Source organism: Triticum aestivum, chromosome 3B (assembly GCF_018294505.1).
Source record: "Triticum aestivum cultivar Chinese Spring chromosome 3B, IWGSC CS RefSeq v2.1, whole genome shotgun sequence".
Taxonomy (NCBI): domain Eukaryota; kingdom Viridiplantae; phylum Streptophyta; class Magnoliopsida; order Poales; family Poaceae; genus Triticum; species Triticum aestivum.
The window spans coordinates 701,212,348-701,232,879 of record NC_057801.1 but is presented as its reverse complement, the minus strand read 5'-3'; the positions used below and the strand labels follow the sequence as shown (position 1 = coordinate 701,232,879).

The window sequence follows — 20,532 nt, the reverse complement described above, 5'->3', positions numbered from 1 at the left end:
CTAAAAATAAATATACAAGAAATATATTGGTGTTATACATCTAGGTGGGCCATACAGTTTCACGAATATCAGAAAAAATGGATGACCTCAGATCTACCGGTACATGACCTAACCGCGCAAAATGACTTTACGCGTGGTGCGTAGCTTCTCCCATCAATAAAGCCCAGTTGGGAGGTTGCAGCCCTGGTTGGGCGCCAGTTTGGGCTAGACATTGAGGGAACTACCCCTGTACCGATTCGATCGAGGGAATGGCAAGTGATATGTTTGGGCGAGCATGCCGATTCAATTAGCTTCACTTCATGGTGGCACTTCCATTCTAATATTGGCTAACGACAACTTTTCGTGTTGGTGGAGCCGGGCCGGCCGTGCTTTGCGTTTTTGTACTGCGATCGATCGTAGCTTCCTGAAGGTAGCTTCTCGCGGATATTTCGTTCGGTTCGAATCCGCCTCAGGAATTTGTGAAGGGTGGCGCGGGAGAAGATTCAAACACGCCCTTATACGATCATAAGCCAAGTGGCCGATACAAAATGCTCGGTGTATCGAGAAACACATGGCATGTGCTTTTCCTGCAGTGAGCCTAACAAAAGAGCAAAAGAGCTGACTTACACTTTCCGAGGTCAACTTGCACCGCAACCACTTAGAAGACTAGTTAATTATCCGTGGCACCAGTTGTTGACGGCACACATCTATGAGTACTCTAGACGTACATACAGTAGGTTACCAGCTGAGTTACACTAGGAAAGGAGTTGTAAGCTTCGAGTTTGTCACCATTGTAGACTAACCTCCACACTTACGAGGAATTAGAGATGGCAAACGACGATCCTTCACGCGTCCGTATCGTTCGCAAAAGCATCGTCAAGCCGTCCGTTGCGCGCCCCGGCGTGGTGCTGGCTGTCTCTAACCTCGACCTGCTGTATCAGACGATGCCGATCGCGATGATCTGCGCCTACCGCACGCCCTCGGACGGCCTGGGCTTCCAAGACGTCGTGGCCGCCTTCGAGGCCAAGCTGCCGTACCTGCTCGACCACTTCTTCCTCCTCGCCGGCCGCATCGTCGCCAACCCGCACTCCGGGCTCCCGGAGGTGCACTGCGACAATCAAGGCGCGGAGCTCGTCGTCGGCGAGGTCGGCGTGGCGCTGGGGAGCCTGGACTACGGCAGCCTGGAGGCGTCCTTGGCGAGGCTCGGCGTCCCCGTCCAGTACGACGCGGGCGTCGCGCTGTCGGTGCAGCTGGTGTCGTTCGCCTGCGGCGGGTTCGCCGTGGCGTGGGGCACCAACCACGTGCTCCTGGACGGGTGCACGCTGTGCATGATCGTCGACGTTTGGTCACAGCTCGCGCGGTCCGGGACCGAGAAGATCGCCGCCGCCGCCGCCCCGAACCACGACCGCTCCATATTCCGCCCTCGCGCCGCGCCGTCGTACGGCGGGCTCGGAGAGGTGTTCATCCCGCTTGAGAGCGAGCGTCTCGTCAACGCACTCACGGCCGGGAGCTCCCTGGTCGTTCGCACCTACTACGTCGAGCAGCGGGACCTCGACATGCTGCGCGTGCAGGCGAGCGCCAGCGAGGAGCGCGGCGCGAGCGCGAGCCGCGTCGAGGCGGCGTGCGCGTACCTGTGGAAGGTCCTGGCCGGCGTGGTGGGGTCGTCGGACGACAGGTGCCGCATGGGCTGGTGGGTGAACGGCCGGCCGTGTCTCGCCAAAAAGGAAGCGGCTATGCGCAGCTACGTCGGTAACGTCACGTCGTTCGCGGTGGCGGAGGCGAGCGTGGACGCGATCAAGCGGCGGCCGCTCCCGGAGGTCGCGTCGATGGTGCGCCAGTCGATCAGGGCGACGGCGACCTCCGAGCACTTCCAGGAGCTGGTGGACTGGGTGGAGGAGCGCAAGGGCAAGGGTCCAGGCAAGTACGTGGAGACGGCAACCGTCGGGCTGGGCAGCCCGGTGCTGAGCGTGACGTCCATGGTGTCCTTTGGCCTCGACACTGACTTCGGCTTCGGGCAAGCCGCCATAGCGATGCCGACGTGGGTGGACAGCGGGAGGCTCTGCTGCGGCTTCGTGACGATCATGGCGAGCCCGGGAACGGGAGGCCACGGCGGTGGCTCCTGGATCTTCACCATGTCCATTTGGCCGAGGCTGGCCGCCGCGCTCGACTCCGATGCCCACCGCATCTTCAAGCCTCTGACCGCGGAGTATCTCGGCCTCGCTCAGTATAGCCGGCTCTGATCGCGTCGCATGCATGATGCTCATACTGCTTTGCGTGCAATTCCGCGATCCGTCACCTGCGATGCTCTTTAATCACTATTTTCCTTGAACGTGCCGTGGATTAAGAGTTTTTTTTATGGATATGTCTAGGACACATCCAGATGTGACATAGTTATGTCACATCTAACCCGATATTCACTTTGTTTGTGGTCTATTTTTTCTGTCCTAATTTTTTTTTATTCTTGTTGCTGCATTATATATTTGTGAAAGGTTAGATGTGACATTTTTAGATAAACTATTTTTTTATTGCAGTTGCATACTTTTCCTACTATAAGGTTTCGGCATGCTTTACTGCACCATTGGTGTTGTCCGAATTCTTAGAAAAAAATACTCATTTTATTTTAAAATATAAGGTGTATTATTTTTTGAAAAGTCCAACATATTTAAGTGTGATCAAATTATGAAGAAATAAATCAAAATATAAAATTGGTGTTATTAAATTCATCATGAATGTATTTTCATAATTTTTTGGCCTAATATTGAGGATGTCGATATTTTTGGTTCTAAACTTCATCAAAGTTAAAGAAATTTGACTTTTCCAAAGAACTAATAACGTTGTATTTTGGAACTGATGAAATATTTAGTTTGGCGGATGGGGGAGATGATGGACTGTGTTTTATGTTTATTTATATGCGGTTATTTGGTCGGCCTTTCCTGGTGTGATTTTGTATTATGCGCTAATCAGCTAATACTTTTATGGGTAAATTTCTACGTCGGTGCCTACATGTATTATATTGGTGTTATAGTATCATCACATGGTGGCGCTTCTTTTCTCTAGGTGGTAAGAGGGTGCACGGGGTTGATATGTTTTTCTAACCGGTTGGTGTTGATTGAAAAATCGTTGGCCCGATCAAAATCGTAAACCAAATTCAAATTTGAATATCTCAATCAAATAAAAGAGCTTCAAAATTATGGAGAGATCCTTGACAAATTATTGACCCGATCAAAATCAGGTGACCAAGTTCTGAATTGAAGACCTCAATTAATTGTAAGGACTTAAAAATTAGGAAGCACATAGTGTATACTAGTATTAAAGAATTGAATGACAGCTTTTAGAAATTGTTGACTTGGTCAAAATCGGGTGACCTAATTCCAATTGGACAACTCAATTGATTGTGAAGTCTTTTACCCCTAGGAAGCATAATGATATAGTAGATTCATGAAAAATGATCCTTATGGAAACTTAATCCTTTTATTGTCCCTCAGAAAACTTATTTGCGAATCTGGCCCTCATGCGTAGGCAGAACCATTTGATTACACTTCATAAACGCACTATAGTGCCCTCAGAAAACTTATTTGCGAATCTGGCCCTCATGGATAGGCAGAACCGTTTGATTACACTCATACATGCAGTGTAGCCAAGACCTTCGACTACATCAAGTGTATCACTATGCGTGTAGTCAAACGATTACTAAAGCAGACACATCATTGGCGCATGTTTCTTTTAACCTCTTGAAATTGGTGCTTAAAATGTTTGATTTTTTATTATTTTTTACATTAATATACATGCATATGGTCTAAGTGCTTGTGAAATTCAATAATACATTGTACTATACTCTGCACAAGAAGACAAAAAATCTGCCCAAAATCAACAAAAAGAAAGAGCACAAAATTTGCACGTATTTTACTTTTTTGTCTCTCACATGCAAGCATGTATATTGGTGAAATTTTGACATGTTATATTGCACTACTATACATGTATGCTCAAGCCGTAAAAAATCTTTATTTTTGACCTTCAAAAAATCGGGCTTAATGTGCCCATGCTAAGATGGCAATATTCGAACGATTTGGCGCTACTACAAGACGACTTATTGTATAAATGTGTGCGTGTAGTCATACCGTTTGGAGTGACCCATACATTTATTGTAGTCAGAACGATTTGGCTACAATGCGTGTATGAGTGTAGTCAAACGGTTCGACACATATACTAGAGCCAGATTCAAAAATTAGTTCTTTTTTAAGAGATTAGTAGATTAAGTTTTCAGAAGGGTCACTTAGTATAAATAATACACAAATGACAGTCTTCTACAATACTGGTCAGACGAATGTTTTCCTCAGATACAGAGGGGATGCAAAACCGTGTGTACTCTTTTGAGAAGTTTCCGGGTTGTCCCGATGTTCTCTTGCCCACCTGATATCATCCGACATTTCTTATTCTCTGAGCGAATTGTTGTATGTTAGAAGCCAGTCGAGCGCCTCAAACCCTCGAATGGTTGGGCGGCCCGCTCGAGTGCTGACCAATCACGAAAATTCGATTCAGACGGACGCCTCAAACGGGCCAGGGCTGACTGATACCCTTCATATTCAGCACAAATATGAGGCGGATAGGGGGCGTCCGGGGGCGTCCGCCACGGCGGACCCGGCCCATCTGACCCCACATATATCCGTCCTCATCAGATCAAATCCTAGCCACTTCACACTCCTCTCCCTCCACTCCCTCCGCCACCCGAGCTCACCTCCAGTGATTTCCGGCTGTCTTCGGCATGGCAGGCAATGGATCTGACTCCGACCAGTCCGGATCCGTCGACTGGGGTGTCATCCCGTGCGGGTTGGAGGAGGCAATGACGGTACGCATTGCACTTACTGCTCCTAGGAGGACAACGCTAGGCCGACAGACGCATCTATTCGGCGCGACTCCATAGCATCGGCTCAATGGGTGCTCGGGTCCTCTGGGGCTGGATCATCGTGATCCCGACAATCGGAAAATCTCTCCTTCCCCATCAACGGTCGGGCAGACCATAAGTCCCACGGGTAACGGGCGGCCCGCCGTGGGAAGGAGAGGATAAGGGCCGCCAAGGCCCATATTGCGGCAGAAATCGTGGCAGCGGAGGCGGCTGATGCGGCGGCGTGGGCGGCCACAGAGGAGAAAGCCATCAGCACCCGTATTATGAAGAAACGACAGCGGAGGAACACATGCACCCTCGCCCGAGAGCAGAATCGGGCGGTCTGTGCCATGGCCAGACTGCCACCGAAGGAGGAGGAGGACAACGACGGCGAGGACAGCTCCGGCGACGAGCAGATCCTGCTTGATCCTTACCGTGTCTTCGACTAGTGGACGGCAAGAGCGCCCGGAAGGACAAGGACAGTTGTGGATGATCTCCACCATAACCATTGTTAGTAGTGTTGGAGTAGCCGAACGATGTGTGTAATATGCATCGACGTAGTTGCATGAGTTTGTATGAATTTAAGATATGATAATTGAGGTGTCCGGACGTGGATTGCATTATTTGAGGCGTGAGCGGCCAGTCTCCACGGAGGCGCAGACGCGCCGCATTTGAGGGGGGCGGATTTGCCCATCATGGCCGTAGATGCTCTAAGCTACTTCCATTTCTTCTGGTGTATCTTATCTAAGACGTGCAGTATGAACACATTTCATTCAACAAGGAGCCTTGCAACCTGGAGACTGCGTGCATTTTGCAGTACCAAGGATAAATGGATTCTGAACACTTCTGTTGTTAGGAACTTCCTTAACGTATGTCCGAAATATATTTTGATGAAAATGTATTGATACTTTCAGTATGAACATTGTTAAATACTTGCTCCGTAAAGAAATATAAGAGCGGTTAGATCATTGGTCTGTGTGTGTGTGAAAAAAATATGGTTGTAGTTAGTTCATGCCACGGATAGGCTACAATGTTAAAATGCAAGTAGTATGATCTTGAAACCAACTAAATAAGAACTCCTTTACATACAACAAGATACACCATGCTTTTTGTGGCCATTTTGTTCACCATGCTTTTTGTGGCGGCCACAGTTTAGCCTAAGATTAGTTGTAGCAAATTAGTCATGAACCAAACATGTCCTAAATATCAAGAACCAGTCGTTGGTTGGATATCAGGGTCCAACGGTTAGGAGCTTGCTGTACCTCCAGCCCAGCACAACAGGGATCAAACACCTAATCTGACACCATGTGTGCCTTATTTACACTGGAATATTCAGGCCTACATTGTACTTGTACTTCCTCTTTTGAATGATTTGTACTTGCATTGTATTTCTCAGAAGTGGACTTAGTGAAGCGGCTCACTTAGATTTCAGCATGTCTAAATTAACATGGGAAAAGTCGAAAAGAGACGAATCAGCGTCAAAAACCTCCCTAATGTGAACCTGCTAGAGATATCCATCCATGCAAGGGAGAATCGTAAAAAAAAAAAAAACTCTGTGCAAGACTGCAGAAGTGATAATAAGCAGTGGAATGCAAGAGGTTAGAAGCTCGTTGATCAGTTTCGAAGAAAAAAATATATGAAAAGAACAAGCAAGACAATTAGTGGAACCTATCAAAGAACTTGCGATTTGTGAACCACCGTGCAAACCCCGCCATTCCCCATGTCAAAACTTTTTCCGGACACGTCCTAGGCTAGCTTTTTAATAAGAAAGAAAGAACTAAATAAATAAAGAAAGAAAGAAAGAAACACACAGGAACCAATATTAAACAAGAAACGTGCAGACAGAATAATGTCATGTTCGGTAGTCAGCATTCAAGAAACTTTCAAACTTGGTGCCATTCAGGGCATTATAGACTTCATCCCAGTTTTCAATTTGATCCGACAGTGGTTTCGTGTGTATCTTCACATGCCGGCTGACTAGTTTCCTCGCTGGCACTTTGAGGAAATCCAGCACCTCAACAAGCATCTGCAAGTACAAGTCAATGTGGTACGAATAAGCAACAACAGCATCATATGCCGACATGCAACAGATTAGTCAAGAGTAACTCACAGTTCTGTTTTGGATGAGATCCTCATAGTACAATGTAATGTGACGGACGCTCTTTAGGTTTTCAAGAGCTTTGCAAGTGTAATCATCTGCCTGTTTCAGACTCCACAATAATGTTGTTGTGTTGAGCCTGGGCTTGTATTTTGCAAGTATATTCGCCTGCAAAATAAAAGAAACATCTTCACTCACAAACTGCAAAAATTTGCAAGTGGGAGTTGAAAGATATGCTATCAAGAACCACCTCATCTTTTGTGTGCACATGGGCCTTGTGTTTTCCTTTTAATTGCTTAAGGTATCTGTCATGATTGTTTGCTAGTTGCGATACCATCTGACGGAGGAGATTCCTTCTGAACAGAAATATCACAGACACTCCTCTTTGGTTGAAGTAATCAACCACAGCAGCGTGATTTGCCACGAGACCCTGAAGGCATATATTGTCAGAAGAATGCTTATTCTGCCTAAGGGGTAAGCTGTGTGCATGACTCAAAATTTAACAGTCTACCCAAAAACACTAATTGGACTGTTATGTTGAAGTCTTGAAGGAAATTAGATACCGCGGAGATCATAAGAATGTACATATTCATACCACTTAAAAATTTCAGATAACAGCAGTCGGAAATTTTTGCATGGAGGATCTAGATAGACACCAATTCCCATAATGCTGATATCTTCAGGAGGTGAACAGACAATCAAAATGCTATCAACAAATGATAGCAATCTTGATGCCCCCTCTTATCATTCTGAAGATACCAGCATCACAATTGCAATCAATTAGACATAAAATATTCTATATTTAAAAAAATCAGAATTGTGAGACCTCATCCAGAGTTCCACACAAAAGAGGACCAATATTTAAATTAACAAAGTCATACAAGAAATGGACTATACAGGACAATATAAGCATTGCCAAGATCTAGTCAGTGCAAATAGAAATGTAGCCATGCATAGGATTATAAACTGTCCAAAAATAAAATGTAATTCGATATGCTCCATTAAGGTAATTATGGAGTAGTGGAAACAAATAAAGAGAAACTAGTATCACAATTGTCTTTTGTATAGAAAAGATTTTAGTACACTTCGCAAAATTACTCAGGGAGACCTACGCTAACGATATTCAAGGTTAATATATCCTGATTCCGTGAGAAGAGGAACAGGATGCAATACCAGGAAGAAAACCGATATGTGCAATGTGCACATAACAGAGCATTCACGGAATGCAAGGGACAGTTCTTTAACCAGCAAGCAGATCGTACTAGGTATATTGCTTTTAACATGAATACCCTAAACAGCTCTAAAAACATCTGTATATTGTTTTAACAGCAATCTCATAATGATGCCTACAAATAAAAAGAATGAAGCAAAAAAAAGAACTGATCAAAATCATCACCTGATTAAGCATCCATTTGAAGCCAGCAGCAGCAGTGCACTCATTCTTGGAAGCACTACTATTCCAATCCAAGTTATACACCATGTCCATTGTCTTTATTATAGATGAAACATTACTCCTCCTTTCTTTCTTCGAGAAGATTTCTCCATTAGAGCTAACATTTATGTGACTGTTTAGAAGGGTTTCGAACCAGCCGCTTCCAGACCGCTGCGATGAGATAATTGCAAAGAAGCGGACAGGGGTACAGATGCATTCTTTCCTACAAAATAAAATTACCATCAGACATCATTATGCAAGCCAAATGTAGATAGCTCAAATGAGCTTTAGCACAAATATCACCTGCTGTAATTTAGTGGTTGTGGATAATGCACAAACTGAACCTCAGAAGGAGGAATTAAAGACTTATTGCAGGACTGTTCTGCAACTTGAATCTTCACTATCCTTGACCAGCTGTCGCTTCCTAGTTGCTTCATACACATTGAGCAAATAAACACCCCACAGATCATAGTCATGGTGAGAACAACCATTCTCAACGCGAGGGGTGACTTCTTTGGAGGTTTCAAACTCAGCGTATCCTGTAAATAAGTTGCAATCAGCCCAAGTTTTAAACAAATTAAACTATCCTTAACTCTATCCTTCAGAGGAATAAGGAATATAGTCACAATAAACAAAAATGATGACCTCGGAGAACATTAATTTAGGCTTGATAAAAAACTGAACAAAATCTACTAGAGTAAAATCTGTTTTAAACCTGAACTCCCAATTCCTGAAACTAGCAGGGTGTACTTCCTGACCCGGTCAATCCGGCCCTTATAGGAGTAAAACTTGTTTCGCAATTCGCATACCAGGGTCGACTCGCCGAGATTGACAAGGATCGGTAACTGTGCTAATTTCAGGGACAGAGAGTCTGTGATTCGATTACACCTGGCTGTAAAACGGTTTTAAACAAACTTTACTAGATCACTCAATGTACTATCAGGTCTTGAGCTTTGTCCTTCAGCCCGCTTGTGTTGAGGTTAAATGGTCCATGTACTGTCTATGATTGCGTTCCTTCGCCAACAATAATGGAACAATATAACAAGGAAGCAAAGATCGCCTTTGCTGTGTGCTCTTGAATGTTCCTGAAACTGCGTTACTACACTGAAGATTAATCTAAGAAAAAAGAGTTCACTATCGAAATAGAAAATGCAGTGAGCTACTAAAATTTAGGAGTGGAAAACAAGCAGCAACATCAGAGCACGCAGTTTTCCAAACAAAAAAAGAATCCCAAAGAACAATCAGATCAGACCTAAAAGTAGGAATGGGCAGCCATGGATAGCAAAATAAACGCTAGTACCTAGTTCAGCCAGCCGAACTACTCCTAACCTGTGCAATGAATACGGAAATTAAACAAGAGAAGTACTACAGACCTCCTAACTTGTTCACCAACAAAAACGTTCGGATCAAGTACGCTCCATAACTGTATTGAATGGAACAAGATGTACTATACTACTGTACTAGTAAGAAAACTTGGACCAAAAAGAAGAAACGGAATGTCGGAGAAAAAGCTAAGTGTTATACTATGTGAAGTAGTACTGTAGTGCTGCACTCCACTAAGTAAACAAAAAGGAGGAGAATGGAAAAAGTATTTTGGATTCTGGATCTGGCCGCATCGCCCGGCGCAACATCTCTTTTGGATTTCGGAGCTGACGAGACGAGATCCGCCGTGTTTGAAGTTTGGAGGCGCGGCGTGGAAGGAAAGCGATGAAAGAAGCATCAACCACCAAACCGGATGAGCTGCGCCGGAAGGGGCAGCTGAGATGACGCCCGGAACGAACTCGCAGGGAAAACAACGCCACCCAAAAGAACCCCTGCCTCAATCGAAGGAAGGCGGAGAGCATTCGCCCAGAGGGATCCATACGAGAGATTGTACGAATCTCACCTTGTTCCCCAGCTGGTAGCTCCATTCCTCGCAGGCGCCGCCGGCCTTCTCCTCCCCCTTGGCACCCCACATCGCCGCCCCTCTCCTCTCCTCTGCCGTCAGCCAAGAAACAGAGGAAGGAACACTCGTCGTCCGTCCGCCGCCGCCGCGCGGGGAGACCGGGCCGGCCGCGCTCCCTGGCAGCTGGTCGCCTCCAGCGGCGGCGTCCGGGTCGCGGGGGGTCGGGCCGGCTCTCGCGCCGCGGGCGGAGGGAGCGATGAGCGGCGGCCGCTGGCCGGGTGGCGTCCGTCGCGTGTGCTTTCGTTTAGGGCGTTTCTGGCTCCGGAGACCCTTTTTTGGAGCGGAGGTAGAAAGTCAGCTTTAACTGAGTGTGAGTGTGTGTGTGGGCCCTCCGTGTGTGTGTGTTCCAGGCTCGCCCTTTTGTGTTTTTCTTTTTTTGTTTTGACCCTTTTGTTTAGAGGCATCTAGTAGGAGTACTGTACTGGTCGCGTGAGTACGAAGAATCATCATCAAATGTGAGTGCGCATGAATTAAGACCCAAGCTAAGTGGCATTCAAAAAAAAAAGGCACAAGCTAAGTAGTATGGTCGTGCACGGCGTCGGTCTTGTACTAGCGAGCAGTAGTACGAGCCACGCCATTCCCGCTCCGTACGTGTACGGGCGGTCGTTCTCGGTCGACAACGACGGACGGCATCGGCATTTGAACAGCGGCGGTAATGTAGAGAGGCGTGTGGTAGGTTGTATCGGGATGCATGAAAAACGCGTTGATAGCGTCCACACACGAATCTTAAAGCAGCTCAGAGCCAGGCTGAGTTGAGAGTAAAAGGGGGCACGATGCACATGGCGGTGCACCAAGGAATGAGCGTGGAGATGTCGGGAGACCGAAATATCTGTGAACGTGGATGGCGTGAAATCTAGCATAACCCCTTGCCCCCTCATTTACTAGCAATCTAGCATAACCCCTTGCCCCCTCATTTACTCGCTCACCTTCGCAGCTAGGACAAACCCATCGGTTCTTGGCACCAGTGGTGGCGGCAACTTCGATCTGAGAAAGTGCTGGCGACGGTGGTGACTTCAATCTCCGACAGCGGGACATACTCCCCCTCCCCCCTTTCGTCTTGTCCCCCTCGTCTTCACCATGGACGGGTTGTCGGCTCCAAAGGGTGTAAGCAGCATACAACCCTCCCCCCCCCCCCCCCGCTAGGTACGGTGTAGGTAGATTTCGCCCTTACTTACTGCAACATCAATGTCGTTGTGATACGTCTTCAACGTATCTATAATTTATAAAGTATTCATGTCATGTTTGCAATAATTTAATATGGTTTTGGTATGATTTTCTTAGAACTAACCCGGACTGGCGTTGTTTTCAGCAGAACTACCGTGGTGTCGTTTTTTATGCAGAAATAAAAGTTCACGGAATGGGCTGAAAATTTACGGTGATTTTTTATGGACCAAAAGAGACCCTCGTAGCACAAGAGCTGGGCCAAGAAGAGGACGAGGAGGCCACCAACCTAGGGGGCGCGTGCCCTGGCTTGTGGGCCCCTCGGGCACCACCTGACTTGTTTCTGACGCCAAAAATTCTTATAAATGCAGAAACCCCCGAAAAGAACCCTAGATCGGAAGTTCCGCCGCCACAAGCCTCTATAACCACGAAAAACCAATCGGGGCCCCGTTCCGGCACCCTGCCGGAGGGGGAAATCATCTCCGGAGGCCATCTTCATCATCTCGGCGGCCACCATGATGAGGAGGGAGTAGTTCACCCTCGGGGCTGAGGGTATGTACCAGTAGCTATGTATTTGATCCATCTCCTTCGTGTTCTTGATTTGACACGATCTTGATGAACCGCGAGCTTTGTTATTATAGTTGGATCATATGGTGTTTCTCCCTCTCTATCTTGTTGTGATGAATTGAGTTTCTACCTTTGAGGTTTCGCTATTATCGGATTGAATACTTCTATGGATTTGAGAACACTTGATGTATCTCTTGCATGGGATACCCGTGATGACAATGGGGTGTTCTTTTGGTTCACTTGATGTATGTTTTGGCACTGGGCTTAATTAGATCTAAACTACCCGCTAGCCTCCCGGGTCGCTTCCAGCGACTCCGGAGGCGCCGCCGCTGTAGCCTCCGGAGGCCCTCCCTCTCAGCCCCGTTCACCTTGCCGCCACCGGAGGAGGCCGGCTGCCCGGCGGATGGCGGCGGCGGGGTGTCTCTGGCCGGTTTCTTCTGTTTTTCCTGGTGGTCACTTTCCGATCTGGTCACTGTCGTCGTCGCTGGCTTCCCGATCTGTTTTGGCCGCTGCCGTCGCATGTTGTGGGCTTCCCGATCTGTCCATAGCATCGTGCCTCCCGAACACAAATGCACATGCGTGGACATGCATGCAGATGACGGCAGCCGCTCAGATTGCTGGCTAGCTGCAACCCATGATATTGGTGTCCACCTAGTTGACTACGTTACTGGAGATTGGATCCGGGACAGCGGCAGCCTCGCCGCGGATTGTTGTCGCCATCAAAACATTTTGTGAGAGTTTCATCTCAACAAATATGGTGGCTCACTTCCGCGGCGAGATGCAAACTATGAATGATGTCTGGTTGCAAAGGGATTGTTGTGCAGTGGCGGCGGTCATATCGCTTGTAGCTGCTGGGATCGTGGAAAAGTGGCGGTGACTGTTGGGGAACGTAGCAGAAATTCAAAATTTTTCTACGCATCACCAAGATCAATCTATGGAGTAATCTAGCAACGAGGTGAAGGGGAGTGCATCTACATACCCTTGTAGATCGCTAAGCGGAAGCGTTACAAGAACGCGGATGAAGGAGTCGTACTCGTAGCGATTCAGATCGCGGTTGATTCCGATCTAAGCGCCGAACAACGGCGCCTCCATGTTCAACACACGTGCAGCCCAGTGATGTCTCCCATGCCTTGATCCAGCAAGGAGAGAGGGAGAGGTTGGGGAAGACTCCGTCCAGCAGCAGCACGACGGCATGGTGGTGGTGGAGGAGCGCGGTACTCCAGCAGGGCTTTGCCAAGCACTACGAGAGATGAGGAGGGAGAGAGGTAGGGCTGCGCCTTGGAGAGAATAACTCGTGTCTTGGGCAGCCCCTATACCTCAACTATATATAGGGGAGAGAGAGGGGGCTGCGCCCCCTCTAGGGTTCCCACCCCAAGGGATGTGGCGGCCCCTAGATCCCATCTAGGGTGGCGGCCAAAGGGGGAGAGGGGGAGACTTTCCCCCCAAGCAAGGTGGAGGCGTCCCCCTCCCCTAGGGTTTTCAACCCTAGGCGCCGCCCACCTGGGGCTGGTACCCTCCCACACTTGGCCCATGCAGCCCTCTGGGGCCGGTGGCCCCACCTGGTGGACCCTCGGGACCCTCCCAGTGGTCCCGGTACGTTACCGATAGTACCCGAAACTTTTCCAATGACCAAAATAGGACTTCCCATATATAAATCTTTACCTCCGGACCATTCCGGAACTCCTCATGACGTCCGGATCTCATCCGAGACTCTGAACAACATTCGGTAACCATGTATATCTATTCCCTATAACCCTAGCGTCATCGAACCTTAAGTGTGTAGACCCTACGGGTTCGGGAACCATGCAGACATGACCAAGACAACTCTTCGGCCAATAACCAACAGCGGGATCTGGATACCCATGTTGGCTCCCACATGTTCCACGATGATCTCATCGGATGAACCACGATGTCAAGGATTCAATCAATCCCGTATACAATTCCCTTTGTCTAGCGGTATAGTACTTGCCCGAGATTCGATCGTCGGTATGCCGATACCTTGTTCAATCTCGTTGCCGGCAAGTCTCTTTACTCGTTCCGTAACACATCATCCCGCGATCAACTCCTTGATCACATTGTGCACATTATGATGATGTCCTACCGAGTGGGCCCAGAGATACCTCTCCGTCACACGGAGTGACAAATCCCAGTCTTGATTCGTGCCAACCCAACAGACACTTTCGGAGATACCCGTAGTGCACCTTTATAGCCACCCAGTTACGTTGTGACGTTTGGTACACCCAAAGCATTCCTACGGTATCCGGGAGTTGCACAATCTCATGGTCTAAGGAAAAGATACTTGACATTTAGAAAAGCTTTAGCATAGGAACTACACGATCTTGTGCTAGGCTTAGGATTGGGTCTTGTCCATCACATCATTCTCCTAATGATGTGATCCCATTATCAACGACATCCAATGTCCATGGTCAGGAAACCGTAACCATCTATTGATCAACGAGCTAGTCAACTAGAGGCTTACTAGGGACATGGTGTTGTCTATGTATCCACACAAGTATCTGAGTTTCCTATCAATACAATTCTAGCATGGATAATAAACAATTATCATAAACAAGGAAATACAATAATAACCATTTTATTATTGCCTCTAGGGCATATTTCCAACAGTCTCCCACTTGCACCAGAGTTAATAATCTAGTTCACATCACTATGTGATTGTAGTGAATTGACACCTATGGGGTTTGATCATATCTCGCTTGTGAGAGAGGTTATTAGTCAATGGATCTGAACCTTTCAGATCCGTGTGTGTTTTGCAAATCTCTATGTCATCTCCTAGATGCAGCTACCACGCTCTATTTGGAGCTATTCCAAATAACTGTTCTACTATACGAATCCGGTTTACTACTTAGAATAATCCGGATTAGTGTCAAAGTTTGCATCGGCGTAACCCTTTACGATGAACTCTTTTACCACCTCCATAATCCAGAAAATTCCTTAGTCCACTAGTTACTAAGGATAAGTTTGACCGTTGCCCTATGATCCATTCCTGGATCACTCTTGTACCCCTTGACTGACTCATGGCAAGGCACATTTCCGGTGCGGTACACAGCATAGCATACTATAGAGCCTACGTCTGAAGCATAGGGGATGACCTTCGTCCTTTCTCTCTCTTCTGCCGTGGTCATGTCTTGAGTCTTACTCAATACTCACACCATATAACACAGCCAAGAACTCCTTCTTTGTTGATCTATTTTGAACTCCTTCAAAATCTTGTCACGGTATGTATTCATTTGAAAGTACTATTAAGCATTTTGATCTATCGTTATAGATCTTGATGCTCAATGTTCAAGTAGCTTAATCCAGGTTTTCCATTGAAAAACACTTTTCAAACAACCCTATATGCTTTCCAGAAATTCTACATCATTTCTGATCAACAATATGTCAACAACATATACTCATTAGAAATGCTATAGTGCTCCCACTCACTTCTTTGGAAATACAAGTTTCTCATAAACTTTGTATAAACCCAAAATCTTTGATCATCTCATCAAAGCGTATATTCCAACTCCGAGATGCTTACTCCAGTCCTTAGAAGGATTGCTGGAGCTTTGCATACTTGTTAGCATCTTTTAGGATTGACAAAACCTTTTGGTTGTATCACATACAACCTTTCCTCAAGAATATCATCGAGGAAACAATGGTTTTTTGAGATCCTATCTGCAAGATTTCATAAATCATGCAGTAACTGCTAATATAATTCCAACAGACTCTTTAGCATCGCTACGAGTGAGAAAGTCTCATCGCAGTCAACTCCTTGAACTTGTCAGAAAACATCTTAACGACAAGTCGAGCTTTCCTAATGGTGACAATTGCCATCATTGTCCGTCTTCCTTTTAAAATCCATTTGTACCCAACAGCCTTATGACCATTAAGTAGTTCTTCCAAAGTCTACACTTTGTTTTCATACATGGATCCTCTCTCGGATTTTATGGCCTCGAGCCATTTGTCGGAATCCGGGCTCACCATCACTTCTCCATAGCTCGTAGGTTCATTGTTGTCTAGCAACATGACCTCCAAGACAGGATTACTATACCACTCCGAAGCACTATGCGTCCTTGTCGACCTACGAGGTTCGGTAGTGACTTGATCCGAAGTTTCATGATCACTATCATCAGCTTCCACTTGAATTGGTGTAGGTGCCACAGGAACAACTTCATGTGCCCTGCTACACACTAGTTGAAGTGATGGTTCAACAACCTCATCAAGTCTCCACCATCCTCCCACTCAATTCTTTCGAGAGAAACTTTTCCTCGAGAAAGGACCTGATTCTAGAAACAATCCCTTTTGCTTCTGGATCTGAGACATGAAGTATACCCAACTATTTTTGGGTGTCCTATGAAGATTTATTTATCCACTTTGGGTTCGAGCTTATCAGGATGAAACTTTTTCACATAAGCGTCGCAGCCCCAAACTTTCAAGAAACGACAGCCTAGGTTTCTCTAAACCATAGTTCATACACTGTCATCTCAACGGAATTACGTGGTGCCCTATTTGAAGTGAATGTGTTTGTCTCTAATGCGTAACCCATAAACGATAGTGGTAATTCGATAAGAGACATCATGGTATGCCCCATATCCAATAGGGTGCATCTATGATGTTCGGACACACCATCACACTATGGTATTCCAGGCGGTATTTGTGAAACAATTTCCACAATGTCTTAATTGTATACCAAACTCATAACTCAGATATTCATCTCTATGATCATATCATAGACATTTTATCCTCTTGTCACGATGATCTTCAACTTCACTCTGAAATTACTTGAACCTTTCAATGATTCAGACTTGTGTTTCATCAAGTAAATATACTCAGCATCTACTCAAATCATCTGTGAAGTAAGAACATAACGACATCCACTACGTGCCTCAGCACTCATTGGACTGCACACATCAAAATGTATTACTTCCAACAAGTTGCTTTCTTGTTCCATTTCACTGAAAACGAGGCCTTTCAGTCATCTTGCCCATGTGGTATGATTTGCATGACTCAAGTGATTCAAAATCAAGTGAGTCCAAACAATCCATCTGCATGGAGTTTCTTCATGCGTATATACCAATAGACATGGTTCGCATGTCTCAATCTTTTCAAAAACGAGTGAGTCCAAAGATCCATCAACATGGAGCTTCTTCATGCGTTTTATACCAATATGACTCAAATGGCAGTGCCACAAGTATGTGGTATTATCATTACTATCTTATATCTTTTGGCATGAACATGTGTATTACTACGATCGAGATTCAATAAACCATTCATTTTAGGTGCAAGACCATTGAAGGTATTATTCAAATAAACAGAGTAACCATTATTCTCCTTAAATGAATAATCGTATTGTGATAGACATAATCCAATCATGTCTATGCTCAACACAAACACCAAATAACAATTATTTAGGTTTAACACCAATCTCAATGGTAGAGGGAGTATGCGATGTTTGATCACATCAAGCTTGGAAACACTTCCAACACATATCGTCATCTCACCTTTAGCTAGTCTCCGTTTATTCCATAGCCTTTTATTTCGAGTTACTAACACTTAGCAACTGAACCAATATCTTTTACCATGGTGCTACTAGGAGTACTAGTAAAGTAGACATCAATATAATGTATATCCAATATCTTCTGTCGACCTTGCCAGCCTTCTCATCTACCAAGTATCTAGGGTAGTTCTGCTTCAGTGACCGTTCCCCTCATTAAGAATCACTTAGTCTCGGGTTTGGGTTCAACCTTGGGTTTCTTCACTAGAGCAGCAACTGATTTGCCATATCATGAAGTATCCCTTTTTTCCCTTGCCCTTCTTGAAACTAGTGGTTTCACTAACCATCAACAATTGATGCTCCTTCTTGATTTCTACTTTTGCGGTGTCAAACATCGTGAATATTTCAAGGATCATCACATCTATCCCTGATATGTTATAGTTCATCACGAAGCGCTAGAAGCTTGGTGGCAATGACTTTGGAGAAACATCACTATCTCATCCGGAAGATTAACTCCCACTCGATTCAAGTGATTGTTGTACTCAGACAATCTGGGCACAAGCTCAACGATTGAGCTTTTCTCCCTTAGTTTGTAGGCTAAGAAACTCGTCGAAGGTCTTATACCTCTTGACGTGGGCATGATCCTGAAATCCCAATTTCAGCCCTCGAAACATCTCATATGTTCCACGACATTTCGAAATTGTCTTTGGTGCCTCAATTCTAAACCATTTAACATTACTGAACTATCACGTAGTTATCAAAACGTGTATGTCATATGTTCGCAACATCCACAAACGACGTTCGAGGTTCAGCACACCGAGTGGTGCATTAAGGACATAAGCCTTCTACACAGCAATGAGGACAATCCTCAGTTTACGGACCCAGTCTGCATAATTGCTACTATCAACTTTCAACTAAATTTTCTCTAGGAACATATCTAAAATAGTAGAACTAAAGCGCGAGCTACGACATAATTTGCAAAAACCTTTTGACTATGTTCAGGATAATTAAGTTCATCTTATGAACTCCCACTCAGATAGACATCCCTCTAGTCATCTAAGTGATACATGATCCGAGTCAACTAGGTCGTGTCCGATCATCACGTGAGACGGACTAGTCATCATCGGTGAACATCTCCATGTTGATCGTATCTACTATACGACTCATGTTCGACCTTTCGGCATCTTGTGTTCCGAGGCCATGTATGTACATGCTAGGCTCGTCAAGTCAACCTAAGTGTTTCGCGTGTGTAAATCTGGCTTACACCCGTTCTATGTGTACGTTAGAATCTATCACACCCAATCATCACGTGGTGCTTCGAAACAACGAACTTCCGCAACGGTGCACAGTTAGGGGGAACACTTTCTTGAAATTATTATGAGGGATCATCTTATTTACTAACATCGTTCTAAGCAAATAAGATGCATAAACATGATAAACATCACATGCAATCAAATAGTGACATGATATGGCCAATATCATTTTGCTCCTTTTGATCTCCATCTTCGGGGCTCCATGATCATCATCGTCACCGGCATAACACCATGATCTCCATCATCATGATCTCCCTCATCGTGTCTCCATGAAGTTGTCTTGCCAACTTATTACTTCTACTACTATGGCTAATGGTTTAGCAAAGAAGTAAAGAAATTACATGGCATTATTCAGTGACACGCAGGCCATACAATAAATTAAGACAACTCCTATGGCTCCTGTCGGTTGTCTTACTCATCGACATGCAAGTCGTGATTCCTATTACAAGAACATGATCAATCTCATACATCACATATCATTCATCACATTCTTTTTGGCCATATCACATCACATAGCATACCCTGCAAAAACAAGTTAGACGTCCTCTAATTGTTGTTTGCATGTTTTACGTGGCTGCTATCGGTTTCTAGCAAGAACGTTTCTTACCTACGCAAAAGCCACAACGTGATATGCCAATTGCTATTTACCCTTCATAAGGACCCTTTTCATCGAATCCGATCCGACTAAAGTGGGAGAGACTGGCACCCGCTAGCCACCTTATGCAACAAGTGCATGTCAGTCGGTGGAACCTGTCTCACGTAGGTGTATGTGTAAGGTCGGTCCGGGCCGCTTCATCCCACAATACCGTCGAAACAAGATAGGACTAGTAACGGTAAGCATATTGAACAAAATCAACACCCACAACAACTTGTGTTCTACTCGTGCATAGAATCTACGCAATAGACCTAGCTCATGATGCCACTGTTGGGGAACGTAGCAGAAATTCAAAATTTTCTACGCATCACCAAGATCAATCTATGGAGTAATCTAGCAACAAGGTGAAGGGGAGTGCATCTACATACCATTGTAGATCGCTAAGCGGAAGCGTTACAAGAACATGGATGAAGGAGTCATACTCGTAGCGATTCAGGTCGCGGTTGATTCCGATCTAAGCGCCGAACAACAGCGCCTCCGCGTTCAACACACGTGCAGCCCGGTGACGTCTCCCATGCCTTGATCCAGCAAGGAGAGAGGGAGAGGTTGGGGAAGACTCCGTCCAGCAGCAGCATGACGACGTGGTGGTGGTGGAGGAGCGCGGTACTACAGCAGGGCTTCGCCAAGCACTACGAGAGATGAGGAGGGAGAGAGGTAGGGCTGCGCCTTGGAGAGAATAACTCGTGTCTTGGGCAGCCCCTAGACCTCAACTATATATAGGGGAGAGGGAGGGGGCTGCGCCCCCTCTAGGGTTCCCACCCCAAGGGGTGCGGAAGCCCCTAGATCCCATCTCGGGTGGCGGCCAAAGGGGGAGAGGGGGAGACTTTCCCCCCAAGCAAGGTGGAGGCGCCCCCCTCCCCTAGGGTTTTCAACCCTAGGCGCCTTGGGCCCTGGTGGGGGGCGCACCAGCCCACCTGGGGCTGGTACCCTCCCACACTTGGCCCATGTAGCCCTTTGGGGCCGGTAGCCCCACCTGGTGGACCCCCAGGACCCTCCCGGTGGTCCC

General features: G+C 46.2%; 2 protein-coding genes across 2 annotated transcripts; one reads left to right on the top strand and one right to left on the bottom strand.

Annotated features, from left to right (window-relative positions):
• Positions 1-745: 745 nt before the first annotated feature.
• LOC123067731 (coniferyl alcohol acyltransferase-like) lies at positions 746-2,219 on the top strand. Its single transcript, XM_044490398.1, has one exon. It carries the CDS (start codon positions 807-809, stop codon positions 2,217-2,219), a length of 1,413 nt encoding a protein of 470 aa, XP_044346333.1. The 5' UTR covers positions 746-806.
• A 4,446-nt stretch (positions 2,220-6,665) lies between these two features.
• On the bottom strand, positions 6,666-10,731 carry LOC123071863 (uncharacterized). Its single transcript, XM_044495435.1, has 6 exons — positions 10,277-10,731; positions 8,695-8,930; positions 8,356-8,614; positions 7,210-7,389; positions 6,972-7,127; positions 6,666-6,887 (listed from the first exon to the last, which is right to left on the bottom strand). Exons 1-6 carry the CDS (start codon positions 10,346-10,348, stop codon positions 6,714-6,716), a joined length of 1,077 nt encoding a protein of 358 aa, XP_044351370.1. The 5' UTR covers positions 10,349-10,731; the 3' UTR covers positions 6,666-6,713.
• Between the last annotated feature and the right edge of the window lie 9,801 nt (positions 10,732-20,532).

Excerpts from the sequence above, each read along its gene's own strand:
- LOC123067731 (XM_044490398.1), top strand. The coding sequence starts at position 807 with ATGGCAAACGACGATCCTTCACGCGTCCGTATCGTTCGCAAAAGCATC.
- LOC123071863 (XM_044495435.1), bottom strand. The coding sequence starts at position 10,348 with ATGTGGGGTGCCAAGGGGGAGGAGAAGGCCGGCGGCGCCTGCGAGGAA. Across the intron at positions 7,128-7,209 it reads ATGTGCACACAAAAGATGAG|GCGAATATACTTGCAAAATA; the intron begins GTGGTTCTTGAT and ends TTTATTTTGCAG. Across the intron at positions 6,888-6,971 it reads ATCTCATCCAAAACAGAACT|ATGCTTGTTGAGGTGCTGGA; the intron begins GTGAGTTACTCT and ends TTGTACTTGCAG.